Raw genomic sequence first — 22,093 nt, 5'->3', positions numbered from 1 at the left:
GCGCAGGAGTGCTGTGTGGCTTGGTAGCGACGAGCGTCTGTTATGCATCTTTTTACACTAAAATGCATATTATTAGCACAAGCTTCTGCTGACTAAAATGATATGCAGCATGCCTATGTTCTGTGATCCAGTACAGGTGTATCTGCACGCAAATCACTACGTTAAAGTGTTACAGTCGCTATTAGTGTAACGTAACGTTTTGCATGCAGATACACCCGAACTGGCTCACAGAATATAGGCATGCTGCATATAATTTTAATCAGCATACGCTGCTTGTGCTATCAATTCGATTTGCTGTATGATTCAGATGCATTTGAAGGTACAAAGTTGCATAAAAAAGAAGCCCGCGCTACCGAGTCACGCCATGCCATAACAGAATTCACACACACCACCAAGTGATTTATTTTTAAACTAGTAATGAAGATTCAAAAGAAGAAAAAAAAAAAAACTCCCCTTCCATGATTCAAACCCCGGACCCCAAGGTGCAAGGTGCAGACCTTACCCACTAGCCCACACATTCTAGACATGTTGAGAGCTGCACCTGTCGTGTATGTGATGTGAAGCGTGCAAATTAAAGCAGGCAATGTGTACAATGTCAATAGCGGGCTCAGCATGTGGCAGCATTGAATAGAAGCGAATGATGGTGGGGGTGGTGGTGAGCCATACAATGAGCTCAATGGAGTTGCATAGTAACTGTGTGTTGCTGGGGGGAGGTGGTGAAGGAACTTGGGTGGCCATACACAGAGAGGAAGGGAGAAGGGAATTGCAAAGTAGTGTATTTTAAAAGTATTGAACCTTGACATGATCTCTCTATGAAAAACTTGCCCCCTGTTATGTGTACAATACAATGTCTACTGTATATAAGAAATGCCAAGTGGTGGGATGACGAGAGAAATGTTTTGAGTCGAAGGTCACAGGAGTGCTGTGTGACTCTGTAGCGTCGAGCATCTTTTAAGCGTCTTATTAGCACAAGCAGCTTCTGCTGATTAAAATGATATGCAGCATGCCTATATTCTGTGAGCCAGTACGGGTTTATCTGCAAGCAAATCACTACGTTAAAGTGTTACAGCCGCTATTAGTGTAACGTAACATTTCGCGTGCAGATACACCCAAACTGGCTCACAGACTATAGGCATGCTGCATAACATTTTAATCAGCAAAAGTTGCTTGTGCTATCAATTCGATTCACTGTATGATTTAGATGCATTTGAAGGTAAAAAGTCGCATAAAAGACACTTGTGCTACCGAGTCATCATGACTCAGTGAAAGCTGTGCATGCCTGTGACCCTTGTCTAAGCCCATGTGACAATATATATATATATATATATATTTAACAGTACAGGACTCATACACATACTGTACTGTTATTATTTAATATTTTATTACACATTCTTCTACAGCCCTGATTCCATGACTAAAATGCTATACTATAGTGTACCCAATCACAGCTTCTGTCAGTCAATCATCGGGCGGTGATACAGAAAATGCATTGGAACTCTGACGCATGTGCTGTGTAATTTAGGAAAAGTCACACCTGGTGGACAAAAAGTTGTATTACACGATATGACTTTTTTCCAGTGCTACGCTACGTTCCATTAAGAAACGTTCTGTGTGGCGCGACTCAAGGCTACTGTGTGGCGCGAGATGCATGGCGCGCTACATGGCTGTATAGAGCAACAAACTAGCTGGGCACATCTGTAATATCCTGTCTTCACAGTCAAGCAACCATAGCTGCCATAACTTAGATAAATACCCTTGGAGCCGCAAAGTAAAGAGTAATGTATAGGACCCACCGCAAACCAAAGAAGCTTGTGATCCACTGCCCAGATTGATGCATTTAAATAAACAAATTTGATGCCAAATTGTCAGGGCTGGGGATTCAGGATTATCTGGGAGAGACCCAGATACTCACTCTCTAATAACTCAAGAGGTCTGAAGCAGGGAAGGATGTATGTAACACTTTTTCATAGGTAGTGTAGCTGATATGTGTTCGGAGAAAATGGTAATGGTGACTGCAGGAATCTATAGAATAGACACTCAGGACTTGGCAAGACAGTGCGGCTTGGATATGGGAACCATAATGAAACACAACTTAGACCAGACCAGGCCCGAGCTGGAATATAACTGAGACCGGATTGGGACCGGACTGGAGATCAAGGCCCTCATTCAGAGCCGCTCGCAAAAAGCAAGTGCTCACTCAATGAGAGTGGCCGCTTTTTTTCTTTTTAAAGCCGGCCTCCTGGCCGCTCGCTAAGCTGTGGGTGACCACCCACAGCTTTAGCGAGCAGCCAGGTGATGGTCGCGATGGTCTTGACCATCAGGGCTTGCGACGAGACCCTTGTGGTAGGGTCTCATCTGCCGCAAGCCCCAGTGAGCTTTCGGCTCTAATAGAGCCAGAAGCTCACTACTGACATCACTCTTGATGTCAGTAGGGCCACCCCCAAATGGCAGGCATTAATTTGGGAACGCCTCCATTTGGCCAGCCACCCCCCCACCCGCCTACAAAACGGGGCGAGCTGTCGATCAACATCCACAGCCGCCCCGGTTGTAGCGAGCCCCAGAGCGAGAGAAATTCTCTCTCGCTCCGGGGCTTGCGCATGTGCAGTGCCCCACCATCGACCCGCTTGCGAGCGCATATCGCTTACGAGGGGGTCTGAATGAGGGCCCAAGTGTAACCAGGTTGGGTCCGGACTGGAGCACAGGCTGGAACCGGATTAGGACTGGACTGGGGGACAAGCTGGAACTGGATTGGTACCTGACTGTAGCACAAACCTGGAGCAGGATTGGGACTGGATATAACACAAGCTGGAGCCGGGTTGAGACCGGACTATAGCACAAATTGGAGCCGGGTTAGGTCCAGACTATAGCAAATATGGAGCCATACTGGGACTGGAGTATAAAACAAGCTGGAACTGGATTGGATCAGCAGCAGGAACCACTGTTAACAGTAGATAGCTAGTCAGGGAGCTGGAGCCAAGAATGTCTAATGGCGATGTAGCTCAGGCATGTCTAGAAAGGATATTTATACCGTGGGACACGCGATGATTGGCCGATGCGGCCAGGTGGACATTAGCCCGGCTGCCATTGGGAATTAGCGGTCAGCTGACTGGGACCAACATGGCGGCGACCAGTGTCCGGAGCCCGCGGGAACGCCGCTAGAGCTCCAAGCTCCTGAGACCACCCCCACGCTGGGACCTTGCCAACAGCGCAGCCTCCTGAAACCCCCCAGGCCGAGACCCCTGCCAGGACAGCGCCACATACCATGGACAAGGTGTGTGGGTAAAGACGATTCCTGACACCAATGATGCTAGGAATTCTCCGCTCATCATTGAAGCAATAACGTAGAGCAGAGGATTCTACTTTTTAGAATGTTTACACAAAAATTACAGTTAAACCCTTTGAAATTGAGCGTAAAAAGAGCCACCTGATTTTTTTAACCAAAATAAGTTTGACATGGAACCTCAAACCTTCTTGACCCTGCAGCACTGGAACAAAGATTCCAGGTGCCAGCACTGCCTGTTGCTGAGACATTCGTCTAACTAGCTCTTTTAGCAGGAGGAGAAGAAAAAAATCTGTGTGGTCGAGGACAAGGACTGTCAAGATCTAAGATGTATTCTCGGGACACCACACCTCAGATCCAGAGATCCAAGGTTTATCTGAATAAGGTGCCCCAGAATAGAAAGACAAGCCCCAATTACCAGCAGTCCAGAAACGGCCTACAGAGTGTCAAGCTGATGACTTATCTCCTGGCTTGTTTCCTGAACATCGACTTAATATGGCCATGCACCAATGAAATTTCCCCTTCTAGAGGCTCCTGACTGTCCCTTGGAGGATAAAGCCCAAGACTTTCCAGGGAAACTAAAGGTCTGAAACAGAGATTTTAACGCTAGGAGATAATACTAGACACTTCTTATAGCGCATTGCCACAGAAGAATCAACAAATTTGTCTATAACATTACAAACTCAAGAGTCCCTTCTCAATATTAAAGGTCTACCCTGGGAGCTAACAATTTCTGCCCAATACTCCAAAGAAAGTGCAGAAAAAAATAAAATAAAAAACACTTGCAACCTATGAAAATAGCATAGTCAAGTATCCTCCTTAGCCAAAGCCAACACCAGAGACATTGACAAAAAAAACGTCAGCCGCAAAAAGGGATAAAGATGAGCCTTAAACTACCATTTCCAATCACAGTTCATTGGAGGGGTTAAATAAATAAAACAGTGCAGCACTTACAGAGGAGGAGATCGAAGCCCTCCATTGTCACTCCAGTCTCCCAAATGAACTTCCTTTCCTCTGCTCAGCACTGCCTGGTAGAAAGCTGTATTAGGATGTGGCGGTTCGGCAAGACAGTGCTATCCATTACCCTGAAGACGCAGACGAAATGACTGCAACTGGAGAGGTATCAGTTGGACCTCAGCGTCCTCCCTTCGCCGCTTGTGTGTGTGTGCATAAAATCCTGCTAAGTAAGAATGCTTCAAAAATAGAAGTATTAATAGTTTATTTTTATCAAGTAACAAAATGCAAAGTAAATGAACAGAAGAGAAATCTAATTCAAATCAATATTTGGTGTGACCACCCTTTGCTTTCAAAACAGCTTCAATTCACTTGCACAAAGTCAGAGATTTTGTAGGACTATAGTCAGGTATATGATTACCCCTTGATAACCTCTTGATGGTATGATGACCTCTTGCTCTTAGCACGCTCACCAAAGGTTCTTCAATGCCATCTGCAGATAACCATTGCCTTCCAACAGAGACACGGCTGGTTAATCAACTGGAAATCCTCCCTGAACCCTTCACAAAGGATGGTCCATCTGGGGGCTCTTTTGGATTCTCAAGCACAGAGAATGTTCCTGACAACTGACAAGATCTCCACACTTCAACAACGAGTGCACAGATTGTCTGCAGTTGCCAAGTCTCCGTTTACCCAGCAATGCAGATTCTGGGATCCATGGTATCCACCTTCGACAAGGTGGAGTACACTCCGTTCCTTTCCAGGCCTCTGCAACACCTAAACCTCTCCAGATGGAACGGGTTGCCCCATCGGATAAGATCCCAGACAATGATTCTCTCTCCAGAGGTTCATCTGTCCCCCTCCTGGTGGTTACAGACCTCCAAACTAACCAAGGGTTGCCCCCCTTTTGGATCCCAGAGTTGATACTCCTTACAATGGACATAAGCCTCCGGGAGCTGGAACGCAGTGACCAGTCAACACTCCAGGGCCATTGGACATCGGTCGAGTTAACACTGCCATGGTCGAGATGGCTTGGAGTTCCTGTATTGGAACTCCGAGCCATCCACAGAGCCCCCACTCTGGATCAGGATATTTTTCAGGGCTAGCCTGTACAAGAGCAGTCTGACAATGCCACAGCAGTGGCCAAGGAGGCACTCGAAGTCGGTCAGCAATGGCAAAAGTGTCACACATTCTCGCATGGGCTGAAGATCACCTCCCGACCACCTCCACGTTGTTCATTTTGGGAGTTCTCAACTGGGAAGTGGACTTCCTCAGCAGTCATGATGTGCATGCCGGGGAATGGTCTCTCCACCCAGAGGTCTTTCAACTTTTAGTGGACAAGTGGGACCTGCCAGAGGTGGACCTCATGGCCTCCTGACACAATCTCAAGCTGTCAGTGTTCGGGTCCAAAACAAGGGACGCTGAAGCAGCCTTTGTAGATGCCTTGTCAGTGAAGTGGACCTTCCATCTGGCGTACCTATTCCTACCAGTCTTCCTTCTTCCACGAGAGCCTGGTCCAGACGACATTGGTACGCAGATCTTCACAGCCTCTCCATAGACGCTCCTCTCCTACACTCCTCTCTCTCGGGAGGCCATGAGGTCCACCTCTGGCAGGCCCCACTTGTCCACCAGGAGTTGAAAGACCTCTGGGTGGAGAGACCATTCCCTGACATGCACATCATAAAGGCTGAGAAAGTCAATTTTCCCAGTTGAGAACTCCCGAAATTAACAACGCGGACATGGTCAGTATTAATGGTTATAATGATCATCATTTTCATATGTAGGTTGAAACACAGTCATTAACTGAACCAGAAACCGCTGTGTAGGAGGCTAAAACTGAATGAGGAACAGCCAAACTCTGCTACAAATGTGAGGTTGTGGAAAACAGTTTTATGTTAAAAGTTATACACCATGGCAAGACTGAGCACAGCAACAAGGTGCAAGATAGTTATACTGCATCAGCAAGGTCTTTCCCAGGAAAAGATTTCAAAGCAGACTGGGGTTTCAAGTTGTGCTGTTCAAACTCTTTTGAAGAGGCACAAAGAAACAGGCAACGTTGAGGACCGTAGACGCAGTGGTCAGCCAAGAAAACAGTGCATCAGATGAAAGACACATCATGCTTACTTCCCTTCGAAATCAGAAGATGTGCAGCACTGCCATCAGCTCAGAATTGGCAGAAACCAGAGGTACCCAGGTACACCCATCTACTGTTCAGAGAAGTCTGGCCAGAAGTGGTCTTTATGGAAGAACTGCAGCCAAAAAGCCATACCTTTGACATGGAAACAAGGCCAAGCGACTCAACTATGCTCAAAAACATAGTAAGTGGGTTGCAGAAAAATAGCAGCAGGTGCTCTGGACTGATGAGTTACAATTTGAAATATTTGGCTGTAACATAAAACAGTTTGTTCACCTAAGGGCTGGAGAGCGATACAATAATGAGTGTCTGCAGGCAACAGTAAAGCATGGTGTAGGTTCCTTGCAAGTTTGGGGGCTGCATTTCAGCAAATGGAGTTGGGGATTTGGTCAGGATTAATGGTGTCCTTAATGCTGATCCATCATGCAATACCAAAAGGAAGGTGTCTGATTGGCTCCAAATTTATTCTGCAGCAGGACAACGACCCCAAACATACAGACAATGTCATTAAGAACTATCTTCAGCGTAAAGAAGAACAAGGAGTCCTGATAGTGAAGATATGGCCACCACAGAGCCCTGATCTCAAAAATCATTGAGTCTGTCTGGGATTACATGAAGAGACAGAAGGATTTGATCAAGCCTACATCCACAGATGATCTGTGGTTAGTTCTCCAAGTTGTTTGGAACAACCTCCCTGCTGAGTCCTTCAAAAACTGTATGCAAGTGTACTAGAAGAATTTTGAAGGCAAAGGCTGGTCACACCATTCACTATGCACTTGGTTAATTGATAAAAAGAAACTATTAACAAAACTATTTTTGAAAGCATTCTTAATTTGCAGCATTTTTACCACACCTGCCTAAAACTTTTGCACAGTACTGTGTGTATATATATATATAAGAAAGCCAAACCGGTATGGCACTCACATAAAAATGCAACCTCGCCCGGTGCCTCCACAAATCATCCAAACATATAGTCCACAGGTGAGACACTCAGGGCATACACAGTCAGTAATAAATAGGCACAAGTTGCTTCAACGTTTCATTCTGTATGAATTCATCAGGAAGTACAAACACCATAAAAACATCTTACCTTATAACCCCTCTAACAGGGCATGTGCAGTCACGGGTGTGGGGGGGGGGGGGGTAATTTCTTGTTTCTGAAATATTTGACCTCTTTTATTAAATTCATTCAAATCAATATCTAGCGCAAGTGGAGGGCATCTGTGTGTATGTATGTATAAATATATATATATATGGGAAAGAAGGAGGGGATTAAAGGATAGAGTACAAAGTAATATTACAAACAGTGTACATAAATCAACAAGTAATGCAGTGGTAGGTGTAAGCAATTTCTATTTGAAACACTGGTCCTTTAAATATAAGGTGGCAACAGTTGTTGAATGGGTCCGTTAGGCAACTGGATAGAAAATTTCTGAAAAGAGGTTCAAAAACATGCACCTGATAGTGTAGTAGTTAATAATAATTTGAGGTGCTCAAAGAAAATTGCGCGTAAGAAAAGTAAAATCTTTAAAGCTTTTCTGATCTCCAGTAATGGGGATTCCGAAGGTACGATAAAAACTGGTCAGCCGGTAACCTTAAAAGGAAGCTCATATGGGCCCATAAGAAAAAAAAATATATATACATGCAACGTATGTGGAGAGATTAATTAAGAATGTGTACCAGATAGTGCGTATGTTAACAGCATATAATCATATACTCCTGACCTGGTAGTTTCTCCAACATCCTCTAGTATCCCAACAGGTTGTCTATAAATGGATGGGTAGCAGGCTTCAAATCAAAAAGAAATGATCCACCAACAGTGACTTTTCACAGAATTTATTTAAGGGTACAAATAATATAAGGGTATAGAGAACACAGGAGAGATAATAATAGAAAAAAGTGCTTATCTTAAAAGGTAGCAAGTGTTCTTGATCAAAGTCCACAATTGAAGGAGGTTGAGGGTCTGTCCCAACACGTTTCGTCCTGTTGGACTTCCTCAGGGGTGATGGTAAGTCACTGGAGCTGCTCTTTTATGCCCTCCATATAGTGGGGTGGGGTGGTAAATAAACTGAAAATGGCTCTAATCGGCGATTTGCGCATGCGCACTCCACCACAGCCATCTTGGTTGACGTCATCCGTGACGTGCTATGTCCATTGCCGCGTGCATGTTCAGTAAGTGGCAGATTTTGTTGGAGGATTCTTACTTGTCCCCAGTCTCTACTGCAGCCAATGTCTTGTAAAAATCACAATTTTATAAGCAAGATAACTATGGAGACCACTCTATGCTCCTACTCTATGCTCATTTTAATCTTTTCAAATAATTTTTATAGCTAACCCATGAATGTTTAGACATATCTATATATTAATAGCAGAAGGACGATTTTATGAGTGACATTCTTATAATGCCGTTGTCTGAACAGGGCACATCATATGCCAAAGTAAATGTCTTGGTCCGTTGATTAACAGAAAAAATATTGGCGTTGTAATTGGTTGCTTTGTTTCGGAGTCATGTGAAAAAACGTCTGCCTGTCATTTACAATGCATCACAATTGAGCTCTGGAAAATGTGACAGTTGGTGATCTCTCCCTGTGCACCAGCTGGGTTACCTGGAACATGTGACCTGCTGGGTGGTCTTGAAACTGTCAATTACTGAACACTCCCTGTGCACATGCTGGGTGACCTGGAACATGTGACCTGCTGGGAAGTCTGGAAAGTGAGTTATTTGCAGCAACATATATCAGCACGTCTTGTGGGGAACTCAATCACCAACTGCTGTGTTACTGTACATCATTATTCACTTCACCTCGCATTGTTTACACCAAACATGCCTAAAAGCCAGCATCGGGGACGTCGACATGTTGAACCCTTACAAGTCACCCAGACCGCGCAGATTAAAGATCTTAAACAACATAATACCAGATCAACTGAAACACCGCTTGCATTGAACATGACGTTCACCACAATACTGCTCTCTGAGTTCTCTGTATGTGCAATGTGTGAACTGTGGTGCCCTACACTTCTTGGTAGAGAAGATTAAAGGCCATTTTTCAGACAGCTGTCACAATGGAAAGCTTTCGTTGCCCAATGCGGTTGTTCCACAATGTTCGGAAGAACAAATAAATACTCTCAAATTACGGACTCATTATCTCCATAATGTTCTCAGTAACTAATATTCATTATACCCTCCAGAACTAAAGGTAGTTGCCGCGAGGATTCACTAGTTTAATTAATGAGCATTTTTCATTCTGAGAACCTTGCAACTTGTGGGTTCTGAAAGTGGTAACAGAGGTAAACACAAACATCTTTTTACAATATAAATATATTTACAAACAAGAAACAAGTGACATGATGAACAGTAATTAATTACCTAACTGGGCATGTAGAAAGCCAGAACAAAAGTACAGGAACACTGCATTAAAGATCAGGCATTGAACCATGCTGAGGTTGTTTCGAGTTCTGGAACATACATATACATGTATATACATATACACACAAAGTATTGCACACTTCAACATTTTTCTAAGCAAATATATTTGTAATGGGACTATTGTAATGAAATGTTCACCAAATGTCAGCAACAACCCATGCAAACCACACATGCAAAGAAATCAAACCATAGATGTCCATAAATTAAGTTGTGTGTAATAATGTGAATGATACAGGGAAAAAGAATTGAACATGGAAAGCCAAGACACCAGCTGAGAACTATTAGTAATTGGAAAGCAATCCTGCATCTTGTCCGAGCAAATTAACATAAGCTGGTTCAGTCCCAACTGATGGCCTATAAAATGGTGTCTCATTACCAAGGTGTCACACAAGAAACATCTTGTAAAAGCAAAGAGCTCTCTCAAGACCTTTGCAACCTTATTGTAAGACATACTGATGGCATTGGTTACAGAAGGATTTCTAAACTTCTGAATGTTCCAGTGAGCACTGTTGGGGCCATAACCTGGAAGTGGAAAGAACACAATTTCACCATAAACCGGCCACGACCAGGTGCTCCTCGCAAAAGGAGTGAAAATAATTATCAGAAGAGTTGTCCAAGAGCCAAGGACCACTTGCGGAGAGCTTCAGAAAGACCTGGAATTAGCAGATACAATTGTTTCAAATAAAAAAAAAAGTAATGCACTCAACCTCCATGGCCTGTATGCACGCTCATCACGCAAGAACCATTGCTGAAGAAAATATGAGATATGGTAAGAACTTACCCTTGTTAACTCTATTTCTACAAAGTCCATAGGGTTCCACAGGATACCTTGGGGTATATGTGATGACGTCAGGCATCGGGCACCATAGAGTTAAGTTTTCAGTCCTCCCAGGATGCACTAGGGTCCCCCTCCTATACCCCGCCCCCGAGCCAAGGCATCTCAGTTAGTTACCAAGCCATAGGCCGGAGGAGGAGAAGGAAGAGAGAGAAAAAAGATCTGGAAACACACAAGAATCACATTCTCACCAGAGGGAGACTGCAAAAACGGTGACCAGAGTAAAGCCCATCTGCAGCACAGGTGCGACAGGGCAGGAGTCCTGTGGAACCCTATGGACTTCGTAGAAATAGAGATAACAAGGGTAAGTTCTTACCATATCTCATATTTTCTACTTCAGGGTCCATCGGGTATCCACAGGATACCTTGGGGATGTCCCAAAGCAGTATCCTTTAAGGGTGGGGACGCTCCTGTGCTGAAAGGAGAATCCGCCGCCCGAAGGAAGCATCCTGAGAGGCAAAGGTGTCAAACCTGTAATACCTCACGAAGGTATGGACAGAGGACCACGTAGCAGCCTTGCAGATCTGGACTGCAGAGGCACCACGTCGAGCTGCCCACGAAGGACCCACAGACCTAGTGGAATGAGCCTACACAGAAGGAGGATCCGGCAGGCCTTCATGAAGATAAGCTTCAGAAATTGCCATACGGATCCAGGCTGCCAAAGTTTGCTTTGAAGCAGGCCAACCCTTTTTACGGAAGCCATAGAGGACAAACAAGGCGTCCGACTTCCTAAATGAAGTGCGGTCAACATAAGTCCTTAAGGCCCGCACCACATCCAAGCAACTATTTCCTCATTAACATGAAACTGGGAAACAACTTTGGGCAGAAATTCAGGACGAGTGCGTAGCACTGCCCTGTTCCCATGAAAAATCAAGAAAGGGGGTCTACAAGAGAGAGCCCCTAAATGAGAAACACGCCTGGCCGAAGCTATGGCCAGAAGGAAAACAGTCTTAGCTGTTAGCCATTTAAGATCCACTGAGCCCAGTGGTTCAAACGGCGGTCCTTGGAGAGCCGTCAGGACCACAGCCAAGTCCCATGGTGCCACAGGTGGAACAAAAGGCGGCTGAATACGCAGAACGCCCTGCATAAAGGTGCGTACATTGGGGACTGTAGCAATCCTACGGTGAAACCAGACAGACAGGGCCGAAACCTGCACCTTCAAAGAAGCAAGGCGAAGCCCATGGTCCAGTCCCGCCTGTAGGAAGGCGAGTACCCGAGACAGACGAAACTCCCGCTATGCATAACCTCTCGGTCGACACCACTGGAAGAACGTATGCCACACGCGATGGTATATTCTCGCGGAAAACGGTTTCCGAGCTCTTAGCATGGTCCGCACTACAGAGCTGGAAAACCCCTTGGACCTTAACATGGCAGTCTCAACGGCCACGCCGTCAAAGACAGCCGAGTCAGGTCCGGGTGAAGACAAGGACCCTGTGACAGAAGGTCCGGTCGTAGCGGCAACCGCAGAGGAATGTCCACGGATAGACCCTGAAGGTCTGAGAACCAGTGCCGTCTGGGCCTTGCGGGAGCTATCAACAGGAGCGTCCCTCCTTCCTGTTTGAATTTCCGGATTACCCGTGGAAGAAGGGAAACCGGAGGAAAGAGATAAGCAAACCGGAACGTCTACCGGACGGACAGAGCATCCACCAGAGACGCCTCTTCGTCTCTTGTGCGAGACCCGTACACCGGCAACTTGTTGTTGTGCCGGGACGCCATGAGGTCGATCTCTGGAAGACCCCACCTGTCCACCAGCAGTTGAAAAATGTCCGGGTGCAGGGACCACTCCCCTGGGTGAACGTCCTGGCAACTGAGAAAGTCCGCCTCCCAGTTTAGCACTCCCGGGATGAAGACAGCTGATATGGCCGAAGATTGCGCTCCGCCCATACCAGGATCCGAGACACCTCTACGAGAGCCGCCCGACTTCGGGTTCCTCCTTGCCTGTTTATGTAGGCCACGGTGGTAGCGTTGTCCGACTGGACCTGCACTGGGCGACCCTGGAGAACCCGATGTGCCTGCTGGAGAGCATTGAAAACCGCACAGAGTTCCAAGATGTTTATTGGAAGCTCCGCTTCTGCCGGAGTCCACCTGCCCTGGAACAAGTGTGGACCCGAAACTGCTCCCCAGCCCCGAAGACTGGCGTCCGTTGTCAACAGGACCCAATTCACCACCCAGAACGGACGACCCCTGTTGAGATGGGTCGTCTGCAACCACCAGGTAAGGGACAGGCGAACCTCCGGAGTGAGCACTATCGACTGGGATTTCAGAGACTGAGGCAGTCCATTCCATTTGGACAGGATCAGGTGCTGCAGAGGTCTGGAGTGAAACTGGGCATATTCCACCATGTCGAATACCGACACCATGGAGCCCAGTAACCTCATCGCCGAGTGCAGAGACACCCGGCGGCTCTGCAGACAACTGCGCACCCTCGACTGTAAGGCAGCAATCTTTTCCCCCGTCACAAAGATTCTTTGCTGTCCCGAGTCCAATAAGGCTCCGAGGTGCAGAATCCGCTGAGACGGGATCAGGGTGGACTTCTGCCAGTTTATCAACCAGCCGTGCTGTTGCAGTAGTGCAATGGTCAGGTCCAAGTGGCGGAGAAGGAGCTCCAGAGATCCTGCCACTAAGAGAAGGTCGTCCAAGTACGGCACCATGCGGACCCCCTGCAGCCGCAGGGAAGCCGCCATGACCGCCATCACCTTGGTGAAAACACGTGGTGCTGTCGCCAGGCCAAAAGGTAACGCCCGGAACTGAAAGTGGTCGCTGCGGATTGCAAACCTGAGGAACTGCTGATGGCGCAAAAGAATAGGGACATGCAGGTAAGCGTCCTGTATGTCCAATGACACCATGTAGTCCCCAGGTTCCAGCGCCAGAATGATGGACCGTAGGGTCTCCATCCGAAACTTCGGCACCCGCAAAGATTTGTTGAGAGCTTTGAGGTTGAGAATCGGACGAAACGACCCATTGGGTTTCTGCACCAAAAAGAGATTGGAATAGAAACCCTGGCCCCTCTGGGAGAATGGAACAGGCACTATAACTCCAGCCTGGAGCATAGTGTGCAAAACCTTCCGCAGCTCCGTGGCTTTGTTCCGGTCTGATGGAAGACCCGTGGTGAAGAATCGAGCCGGGGGTCTGTGCCGAAAGGAGAGGGCATACCCGTGTGAGACCACCTCGAGAACCCAAGTGTCTGTCGTGGTGACCGACCAACACCGGGCGAACTGCAGCAGGCGGCCACCCACTTTGGGATCCCCCAAAGGGAGGCCCGGACCGTCAGGCCGCAGGCTTGTCATCTGGCTTAGGGGCGGGACGTCTAGTACTCCAGGCCTGTTTCCGGGGCTTGGCCGATTTCTTGGGGCCAGCCGGTCGGGGAAAGGACTGTGTCTTAGGCCTATCCTGGGCACTATAAGACCGAAAGGACGGAGTACCTGAACGAGAAGGAACAGCAGCCGACGGGAGACATGCCGATTTAGCTGCTCCCAGTGTGGCTACAATCTTGTCCAGGTCCGGACCGAAGAGAACTTCTCCGTTAAAAGGCAATGCCTCCAAACCCTTTTTGGAATCAGCGTCCGCCTTCCAGGATCGCAACCACAAGGTGCGACGAGCAGCCACAGCTGTCGAAGAAATTCGAGACGCCAGGGTACTAATATCCAAGGCCGCTTTGTTGATATAAGTGGCCGAATCCCGGAGATTGCCGATCAACTCCGTCTGCTCAGCCGAACAGTCGGAATCGAAGGACGCCTCCAACGCATCAGCCCAGCGCTCCATAGCTCGGGCAACCCAGCAAATGGCCATAGCCGGCCGCGCTGCCCCCCCCCGCCAAGGGAATAGGCAGACTTCAGGCAGATCTCCACCTTGCGGTCCGTAGCATCCTTAAGGGAGGACATGGATGGCATGGGTAATGTGGCACTACGGACAAGGCGTGTCACATGAGAATCCACCTGATTCGGGGATTCCCATTTGGCAAAATAATTGTCCACAAACGGATACGCCACTGCTAAACGCCTTCGAGGCTGATATCGTTTGCCTGGCTGTTTCCACGCTTCCTCCAGGTGGTCAACTAATTGCCCCGAAAGAGGAAACACTGTGGTATCTCCTTTAACATCTAGGAAAAAGGCGTACTTGGACTTTGATACCGGAGGCTCCTCATCCTCAATAACTAAAGCAGTACGGACTGCACGAATAAGGCCAGGTATATACACCTTAGACTTAGCGTCCGACTCTTTAGGACGGGAAGGTTCCTGGTCAGAAAGATCCAGAATCTCCCCATCATCGGACGTCCCATCGTCATCCTCATAAGGAGCAGACAGAGACGCCACCGGCTGTTTGTGAGGCCGCATCACAGACTCCCCTTGCAATACTTCTGACAACTGCTGTACAGAGCTCGTTAACGAATTAATCAACGCAGGCTCATGAGAGACCTGAGGAGGGGAAATAGGGAGACTGTGGGGTACCACAATTATCTTGGGAAACCCTGCATGGGTGATGACACCACTGACTGCTGGGACAAACCCATCTGAGTGAGGGCAGGCTGCGGAGCTAACTGGCCCACGAGGGTTGTAAGCGCTTTGGCAAAACAAGCCCAGGGCGGCTCCTGTACCAGAGCAGTGACCGTAATCAGTCGCGTCAACGAATAACACCGTCGACATAGTCCCTCCGCACTGCCGTCCCCCTCCGCTATAGGTACCTTGCATGTAGTACATAAAAACTGGAGAGGAAAATCACTTTCAGACATAATGGTAAGAATGTGACCCCTCTCACTGATACTCGTTAGTATAGTGTGAAACCACCCTGCAAGCACCGCACCGCAAGGGCTTTAGCAGAAAGAACAGGAACAGTTAAATGCTGACAGATAGAAAATTAAAGTACAGGCAGCAGACGCTAGCATAGGTCACATACAATGCAAAGAAATCAGTTCCTGCACTATCAGCGCTGATCCTCAACTACACAGACTCAGAGCCTGGTAGGACACAGCGCTGCATACACAGATCTTATCCAACGGAGGAGAGGGGACCCAGACCACGATGCCACCGTTCTTCAGCGTCCAGCAGCGCTCACCATGCTTCTTCCAAAGATGGCCACTGAGGAGCAGAGAGGAGGCCGGCCTGGGGGAGGAGCACTGACACAGGACCAGTCAGCGTGTGCAGAGAGGGCTGTGTGCAGCGGGGGAGGCGCCGGCTGTGAGACAGGTAAGGCGCGCTCCCCTGGCATGCATTTAACCCCTGGGACGCTCTGCCACGGTCCAGCTGTCCAGGGGGGTAGTGGAAGCGCAGGTTAGAACCTGGCTCCATGCTGCAGCCAGTCCCCGGGGAGCCCCCTGCCTGGGGACTCTGGACCATGTAACAGCGGGGACCCACCGCAGGACCGCGCTGCTTACCTTGCTGTCCGCCTTGATTCTGGCCATGGTCCTGAACATCTGGGGTCACCACTAGCTGTGACCCCAGATGCCTACCAGCATCCCCGGATCAGTACCGGTGTTCTGGTACCGGCGGGGGTGTAGGGAAGACAGCATGGACGTCAGGACTGACTGTCCATGCTGTACTTCCAGATGTGCAGCCACAGCTGCTTGAAGAAAACTTCAGGGGCTCTTCTTGGCCCCCACTCCAACAGGTGCATCCGACTCCGGCCGGGCACCAAACTAAACTGAGATGGCTCGGGGGCGGGGTATAGGAGGGGGACCCTAGTGCATCCTGGGAGGACTGAAAACTTAACTCTATGGTGCCCGATGCCTGACGTCATCACCTATACCCCAAGGTATCCTGTGGATACCCTATGGACCCTGAAGTACAAAAAGGATTTTGAAGCTCGTTTAAAGTTTGCTGCACAACATTTGGACAAGCCTGTGAAGTACTGGGAGAACATAGACTGATCAGATGAGACCAACTTTGAACTCTTTGGATGCCATAATACACACCATGTTTGGAGGAGAATGGCACTGCACATCACCCCAAAACACCATATCAGCAGTGAAGTTTGGAGGTGGAAACATCATGGTGTGGGGCTGTTTTTCAGCATACGGTACTGGCATACTTCATATGGTTGAAGGAAGAATGAATGGAAAAATGTACTGAGACATTCTTGATAAAAATCTGCTGCCATCTACCAGGATGCTAAAGATGGAATGAAGGTGGACATTTCAGCAAGACAAGGATCCCAAACACACAGCCAAGGACATTCTCAAGTGGTTTCAGAGGAAGACAATAAAGCTGCTAGAATGACCCAGCCAATCACCTGACTTGAATCCAATTGAAAATCTATGGAAAGACCTAAAGATCAGAGTTCATAGAAGAGGCCCACGGAACCTTCAAGATTTGAAGACTGTTTGTGTGGAAGAATAGGATAAAATCACACCTGAGCAATGCATGAGACTAGTTTCTCCATACAGGAGGCGTCTTGAAGCTGTCATTATCAACAAAGGCTTTTCTATGAAGTATGAAATAAATTTCAGTAAGTATGTTCAATACGTTTTCCCTGTCTCATTTCACATTATTACACATAACTTAATTTATAGACATCCATGGTTTGATTTCTTTGCATGGGTTGTTGCTGACAATTGGTGAACATTTCATTACAATAGCCCCATTACAAATATATATATATATATTTACACAGGTTGAGTCTCCCATATCCAAATATTCCGAAATACGGAATTATTTTGGCATGACTGAGATAGTGAAACCTTTGATTTTTGATGGTTCAATGTACACAACCTTTGTCTAAGTCACAAATTATTGTATAAAATTACCTTCAGGCTGTGTGTGTAAGGTGTATATGAAACATAAATTAATTTCATTTCTGTACACAAACTTTGCTTGAGCCACAAAATTATTGAAAATATTGTATAAAATGACCTGCAGGCTGTGTGTATAAAAAGTATATAACACATAAATGCATTCTGTGTGTATATTTGGGTCCCATTCCCAAGATATTTCATTATGATATGCAAACATTCCAAAATACGGAATATTCCGTTATCCAAAATACCCCTGGTCCCAAGCATTTTGGATATGGGAGACTCAACCTGTATGCACATATTTAATACAGCCAATTAGGAAAAGCAAATAAGCAAATGGGACATGAAAAAAACAATCCTCCCAGCTCATATTAATAGCTCCTAGCTTCTCAACCTGTAGTCAGTGCATGGACTTCTTAGCATTGCATTGTAATACAATGTGACCGAGTTGTTCTGCCTATTAATTACAAGAAGACAACAGTGCGGGTGGCTTTACCATTATATTAAGAAACTGACAAATAATGGTAATTCATCTCCACACTTTACCTCCACTCTGACACTTCCACCATCATTAATGACTTACAATTCGCTTTATGGACTGGAAAGGGGAATCTTCACTTAACCCTTTTAATGCTAGACAAAAAAAAACAATTATCCAATACCTGTGCAACTTCCTCAAAGTCATCGTGCCTCTTCTGAAGAGCCCTTGCCCGATGCAGTGATTTCCCCACTCCAGTGTGCTTACTCAGAAACGCCTCTCCATGATTCTCTATCCAGTCAAGGACCTGCGGGGACAGACACAGTGTATGGTAAATTACACTTCCCAGGTGGTGGACACCATGTGAGGTTTGTCCCGGCTCTGCCCAATCCCTGCCGGTAATACAGCTGTCAAAAAATACTTACATGAACTTCCTCTACCAGCAGCAACAACTGTTATTCTATTACCATTCTCATATGTTCCTGACACCTAACAGTGTAAAGCTCATATGGCAGGGTTTACCTCCATTTCATGCCCTTATTTATTATTTACAAGGACAGAGCTGTGTTATATATTGGTACTTTATTAACAAAGGATAATAATAAAAAAACAATTAATGGAGCTCAGTAACATATGAGTGACATAGCTGGATAACAAATAATTCACTTTTATAATGGCTGAAGAATACTCTATAATGGCTCTGCTGTCCTCTCTGGTTGGAGAAATCCTGTTCATATATAATCTAAATGTTTATACAATGAATACAAAGCATCTTATACATGCCTGATTCAGAGACAAGCACAAATCCCATTATGACTGTGATTCAGTACGCAGCGAACGTGCTAAATATATTTATAATGACTCAGTCACCTTCTTATGCACTGAGACGCCCACCTCCGGCGTGTGACATCTGTTGCTTACGCATCAAAGTGGGAACATTAGAAACATCGGTTACACATCGCACTTTGGAGTAAGCCTATGCTGTCTTAGACAGAGCAGCTGTCCTAAGACGCCAGTGCTTCTGCAGCTGCAAAGGAATTCACAGAGGAAGACTAGAGCATGCACAAAAAACGGTCCCAACACACCCGCGTTTTTCTAACCACCTCCTGTTATCTCCCCCAAACACTGACCGCCTGTCACTCGCTTTACAAATAAATCCTCTCAGCAAATGCCGTCAATATACCATCACCGCGTGTCTGCAGTACGGCTTTACCGCATGTACAGTGACAAAAAAACACAAAAATCCTATATGTGACTCATCATTTGAAGGTAAAGCTTATTAATTACTCCTGTCCATGAGTGGTCTACAGACCACGCATGCGCGGCGGCCATTGGTAAATTTTACTAAGTGTAGCCCATAGGCTACAGCAGTGCAACACCATCTTCAGATAGCGTTAGCAGCTTGGTAAATCTGACAGCATCACATTCCCAATAAAAACGTTTGGGGGTTGCGACTGCTGTAGGAAATTTACCAAAGATATTTGCTGCGGACCCTCCTTCATACGTTGAGGTGATATTAAATATTTGCAAATGTTTTCGGGTAATATGCCAAAAATATTTAATGATAAATAGGACCCTGAGAGAGTGTGAGAGAGAGAGAGAGAGAGAGAGAGAGAGAGAACAATTTCAATGTCTGATTTACAGTACCAATATATATGTAATTGATATATACAGTATATGTCAATTAAACTATCAGATTCATGCACAAATCGGACACAAGAACATTTTGCATTGATATACTGTGTATGGATTAACTAAAGATTTGATTTGAAAATTGTTTCAAAATGACAAAACAACTCCACAGGGTTCTGCAAAGACTTAAGTTTAGCACTGCACAGTAAAGGACTGGAAAATGTTAAATACATGTAGATACTGATGCAAATGGATATGGCCCTGTTCATGAGAGCTTACACTCTAGGCAGAGACAGTAAAAAGATTGAGATGGTCAATACTTGGTGATCTCAAAGTATGTTCTGAAAGTGAATTGAAAGGAGAATAATCACTTTGAGGTTTATTTATTATCTAGTTGCTGGTGTTGTAGGTGTCTAGGTAGCATGAAATAACTCAGATAACATTGCATAAATGGAAGGACGATAAAGCGACAGAAACAGTGTTGGATTTGGAAAGCATCTTCTAGCCTTTACAGTTTGCATGCAGATGAGATCCTATGGTGTACTTCACACCTAGGTATTCACTTGTTGTAAAGCTGGAGCAGGGAAGAATAAGCACTGCATAAATGACCAACATATTTGGCAATAAAACCACTAAAGGTCTGATTCTGTATTTCTAAGAAGCCATGGAAACCAGTCTTACTACCTTATGCTAATGAGAGAATCTGAAGTACTAATGTGAGGATCTGTACGGATTCAAGTGTTTTTCTGTCCAAAGCCGAAACTATCAAGGGCGTAATTATTCAAAACGGTCCATATCGTGAGGGATATTTTCATCTTGCATTAAAAAATCAGCACTATGGACTAAAGTTAACTCATAGGAACACCGGTAGGGACTGCAGTCTGAGGATGGTGTAAACCAAAGAGGCGAAACTGCTTCGTTTTTCAGAGTTGCATGCATAGGGATCAGATCGTAGTCCCCAATGATAATAAAGGGGACTGCGATCTGCTCCGATAGTTAGCCTTTTGCAGGAGATTTCTGAGAAATCTCCTGTATTAGGTTTTTGATACAAAGTGATGATATCTGCATAATTTGATGAAAAATTAGAGCTATGGTAAACTTGCCTTTGTTAGCTCTCTTTCTTCGAAGTCCATAGGATCTGGAGGAAGACCTTGGGGGTGTAGGTGGTGGTTGAGTACCGGGCTCTCAGCTACCAGGATACATCGGTCCATCCCCCTATACCCTGCCTCAGAGCCAGAGGCACCTCAGTTCGTGACAAGCTAAAGGCCGGAGGAGGAGAAGAGAGAAGGAAGACTGGTACACACAGAATCACAGTCTAACGTAGAAGAAGACGGGAAACCGGTAACCAGAAACATAGCCCATGTGAAGCCAGGAGGACATCGAAGAAAGAGATTTAACAAAGTTAAGTTTTACCTAACTCTCATTTTCTACAGGGTCCATAGGGCTCCACAGGGAGACCATGGGGATGTCCCAAAGCAGTTATTCAAGGGTGGGAACGCTCCTGCGCTTAGAGGAAAATCTGGCGTCCAAATGAAGCATCCTGAGAGGCAAATGTATTGAAGGCATAGAACCTCAGAAAGGTATGGACAAAGGACCACGTGGCCACCTTACAAAGCTGTTGAGCTGAGGCGCCACAGTGAGCAGCCCATGAGGGACCCACAGAGCGAGTAGAATGAGCAGTAACAGTAGCCAGTACACGAAGGACTGTCTGCATGTAAGCCTGCGAGATAGTCATGCGAAGCCTTCAGCCAATGTCTGTTTGTTGGCTGGCCATCCCTTCTTGTGAAATCCATAGAGCACAAATAAGGAGTCTGTTTTCCGAAGGGAACTGGTACGGTCCACATCCAAGGAGGCCTCACCTGCTGATAGGTCTGGTGATTGAAAGGCTGGGACTACAATTTCCTCATTAATGTGGAAACAAGTAACAACTTTTGGAAGGAAACCAGGGCAAATCCGAAGCACAGTCCTGTCCTGATGGAATATCAGATATGGGGAGCGACAGGAGAGCACTCCTAAATCTGACACCCTTCTTGTGGATGCCATAGCCAGAAGAAAAAGAGTCTTCACTGTGAGCCACTTGACTTCCACAGATTCCAGGGGTACAAACGTAGGACTTTGGAAGGCACGGAGAACTACTGACAAATCCCATGGAGCCACAGGAGGGACAAAGGGATGTTGTATAAGGAGGACACCCTGGAGAAAGGTGTGGACATCCAGTGGTGGAGCAAGTCCACGCTGGAACTAAATGGATAGAGCAGAGACATGCACTTTCAGTGAGGCAAGGTGAAGTCCAAGATCCAATCCAGCTTGAAGGAAAGTCAGGACCCTGGAAATCCTAAGCACTTGAGGATCGTAGCTTCTGGTCCGACACCATTGGAAATATGTATGCCATACTCTGTAGTAGATCCGAGCAGAGGCTGGCTTACGCGCTCTGAGCATAGTCTGGACCACAGAGCTAGAGAATCCTTTGGACCTCAGGAGGGATGTCTCAATAGCCACGCCGTCAAAGACAGACGACCCAGGTCCGGGTAGAGGTAAGGACCCTGAAAGACAGGTCCGGACGTTGAGGCAGCAAGAACGTAGTGTCGATGGAGAGACTCCAAGGATCTGAGTACCAATGACATCT

General features: G+C 46.5%; 1 protein-coding gene across 3 annotated transcripts in view; it reads right to left on the bottom strand.

Moving 5' to 3' along the window:
* The window catches only part of KALRN (kalirin RhoGEF kinase), a 1,228,991-nt gene that overhangs the window by 757,314 nt on the left and 449,584 nt on the right, over positions 1 to 22,093 (bottom strand). For all 3 annotated transcript variants that reach the window (XM_088460751.1, XM_088460749.1, XM_088460750.1), the window contains exon 10: positions 18,020 to 18,142. In XM_088460751.1, coding sequence (XP_088316877.1) covers positions 18,020 to 18,142 — 123 coding nt within the window. The remainder of the gene's footprint in view (positions 1 to 18,019; positions 18,143 to 22,093) is intronic.

Source organism: Taudactylus pleione, unplaced genomic scaffold (assembly GCF_031769625.1).
Source record: "Taudactylus pleione unplaced genomic scaffold, aTauple2 ptg000977l, whole genome shotgun sequence".
In the NCBI taxonomy this organism is placed as follows: domain Eukaryota; kingdom Metazoa; phylum Chordata; class Amphibia; order Anura; family Myobatrachidae; genus Taudactylus; species Taudactylus pleione.
Note: the sequence above shows the minus strand (reverse complement) of the source record. Positions and strands in the feature narration are given on the sequence as shown.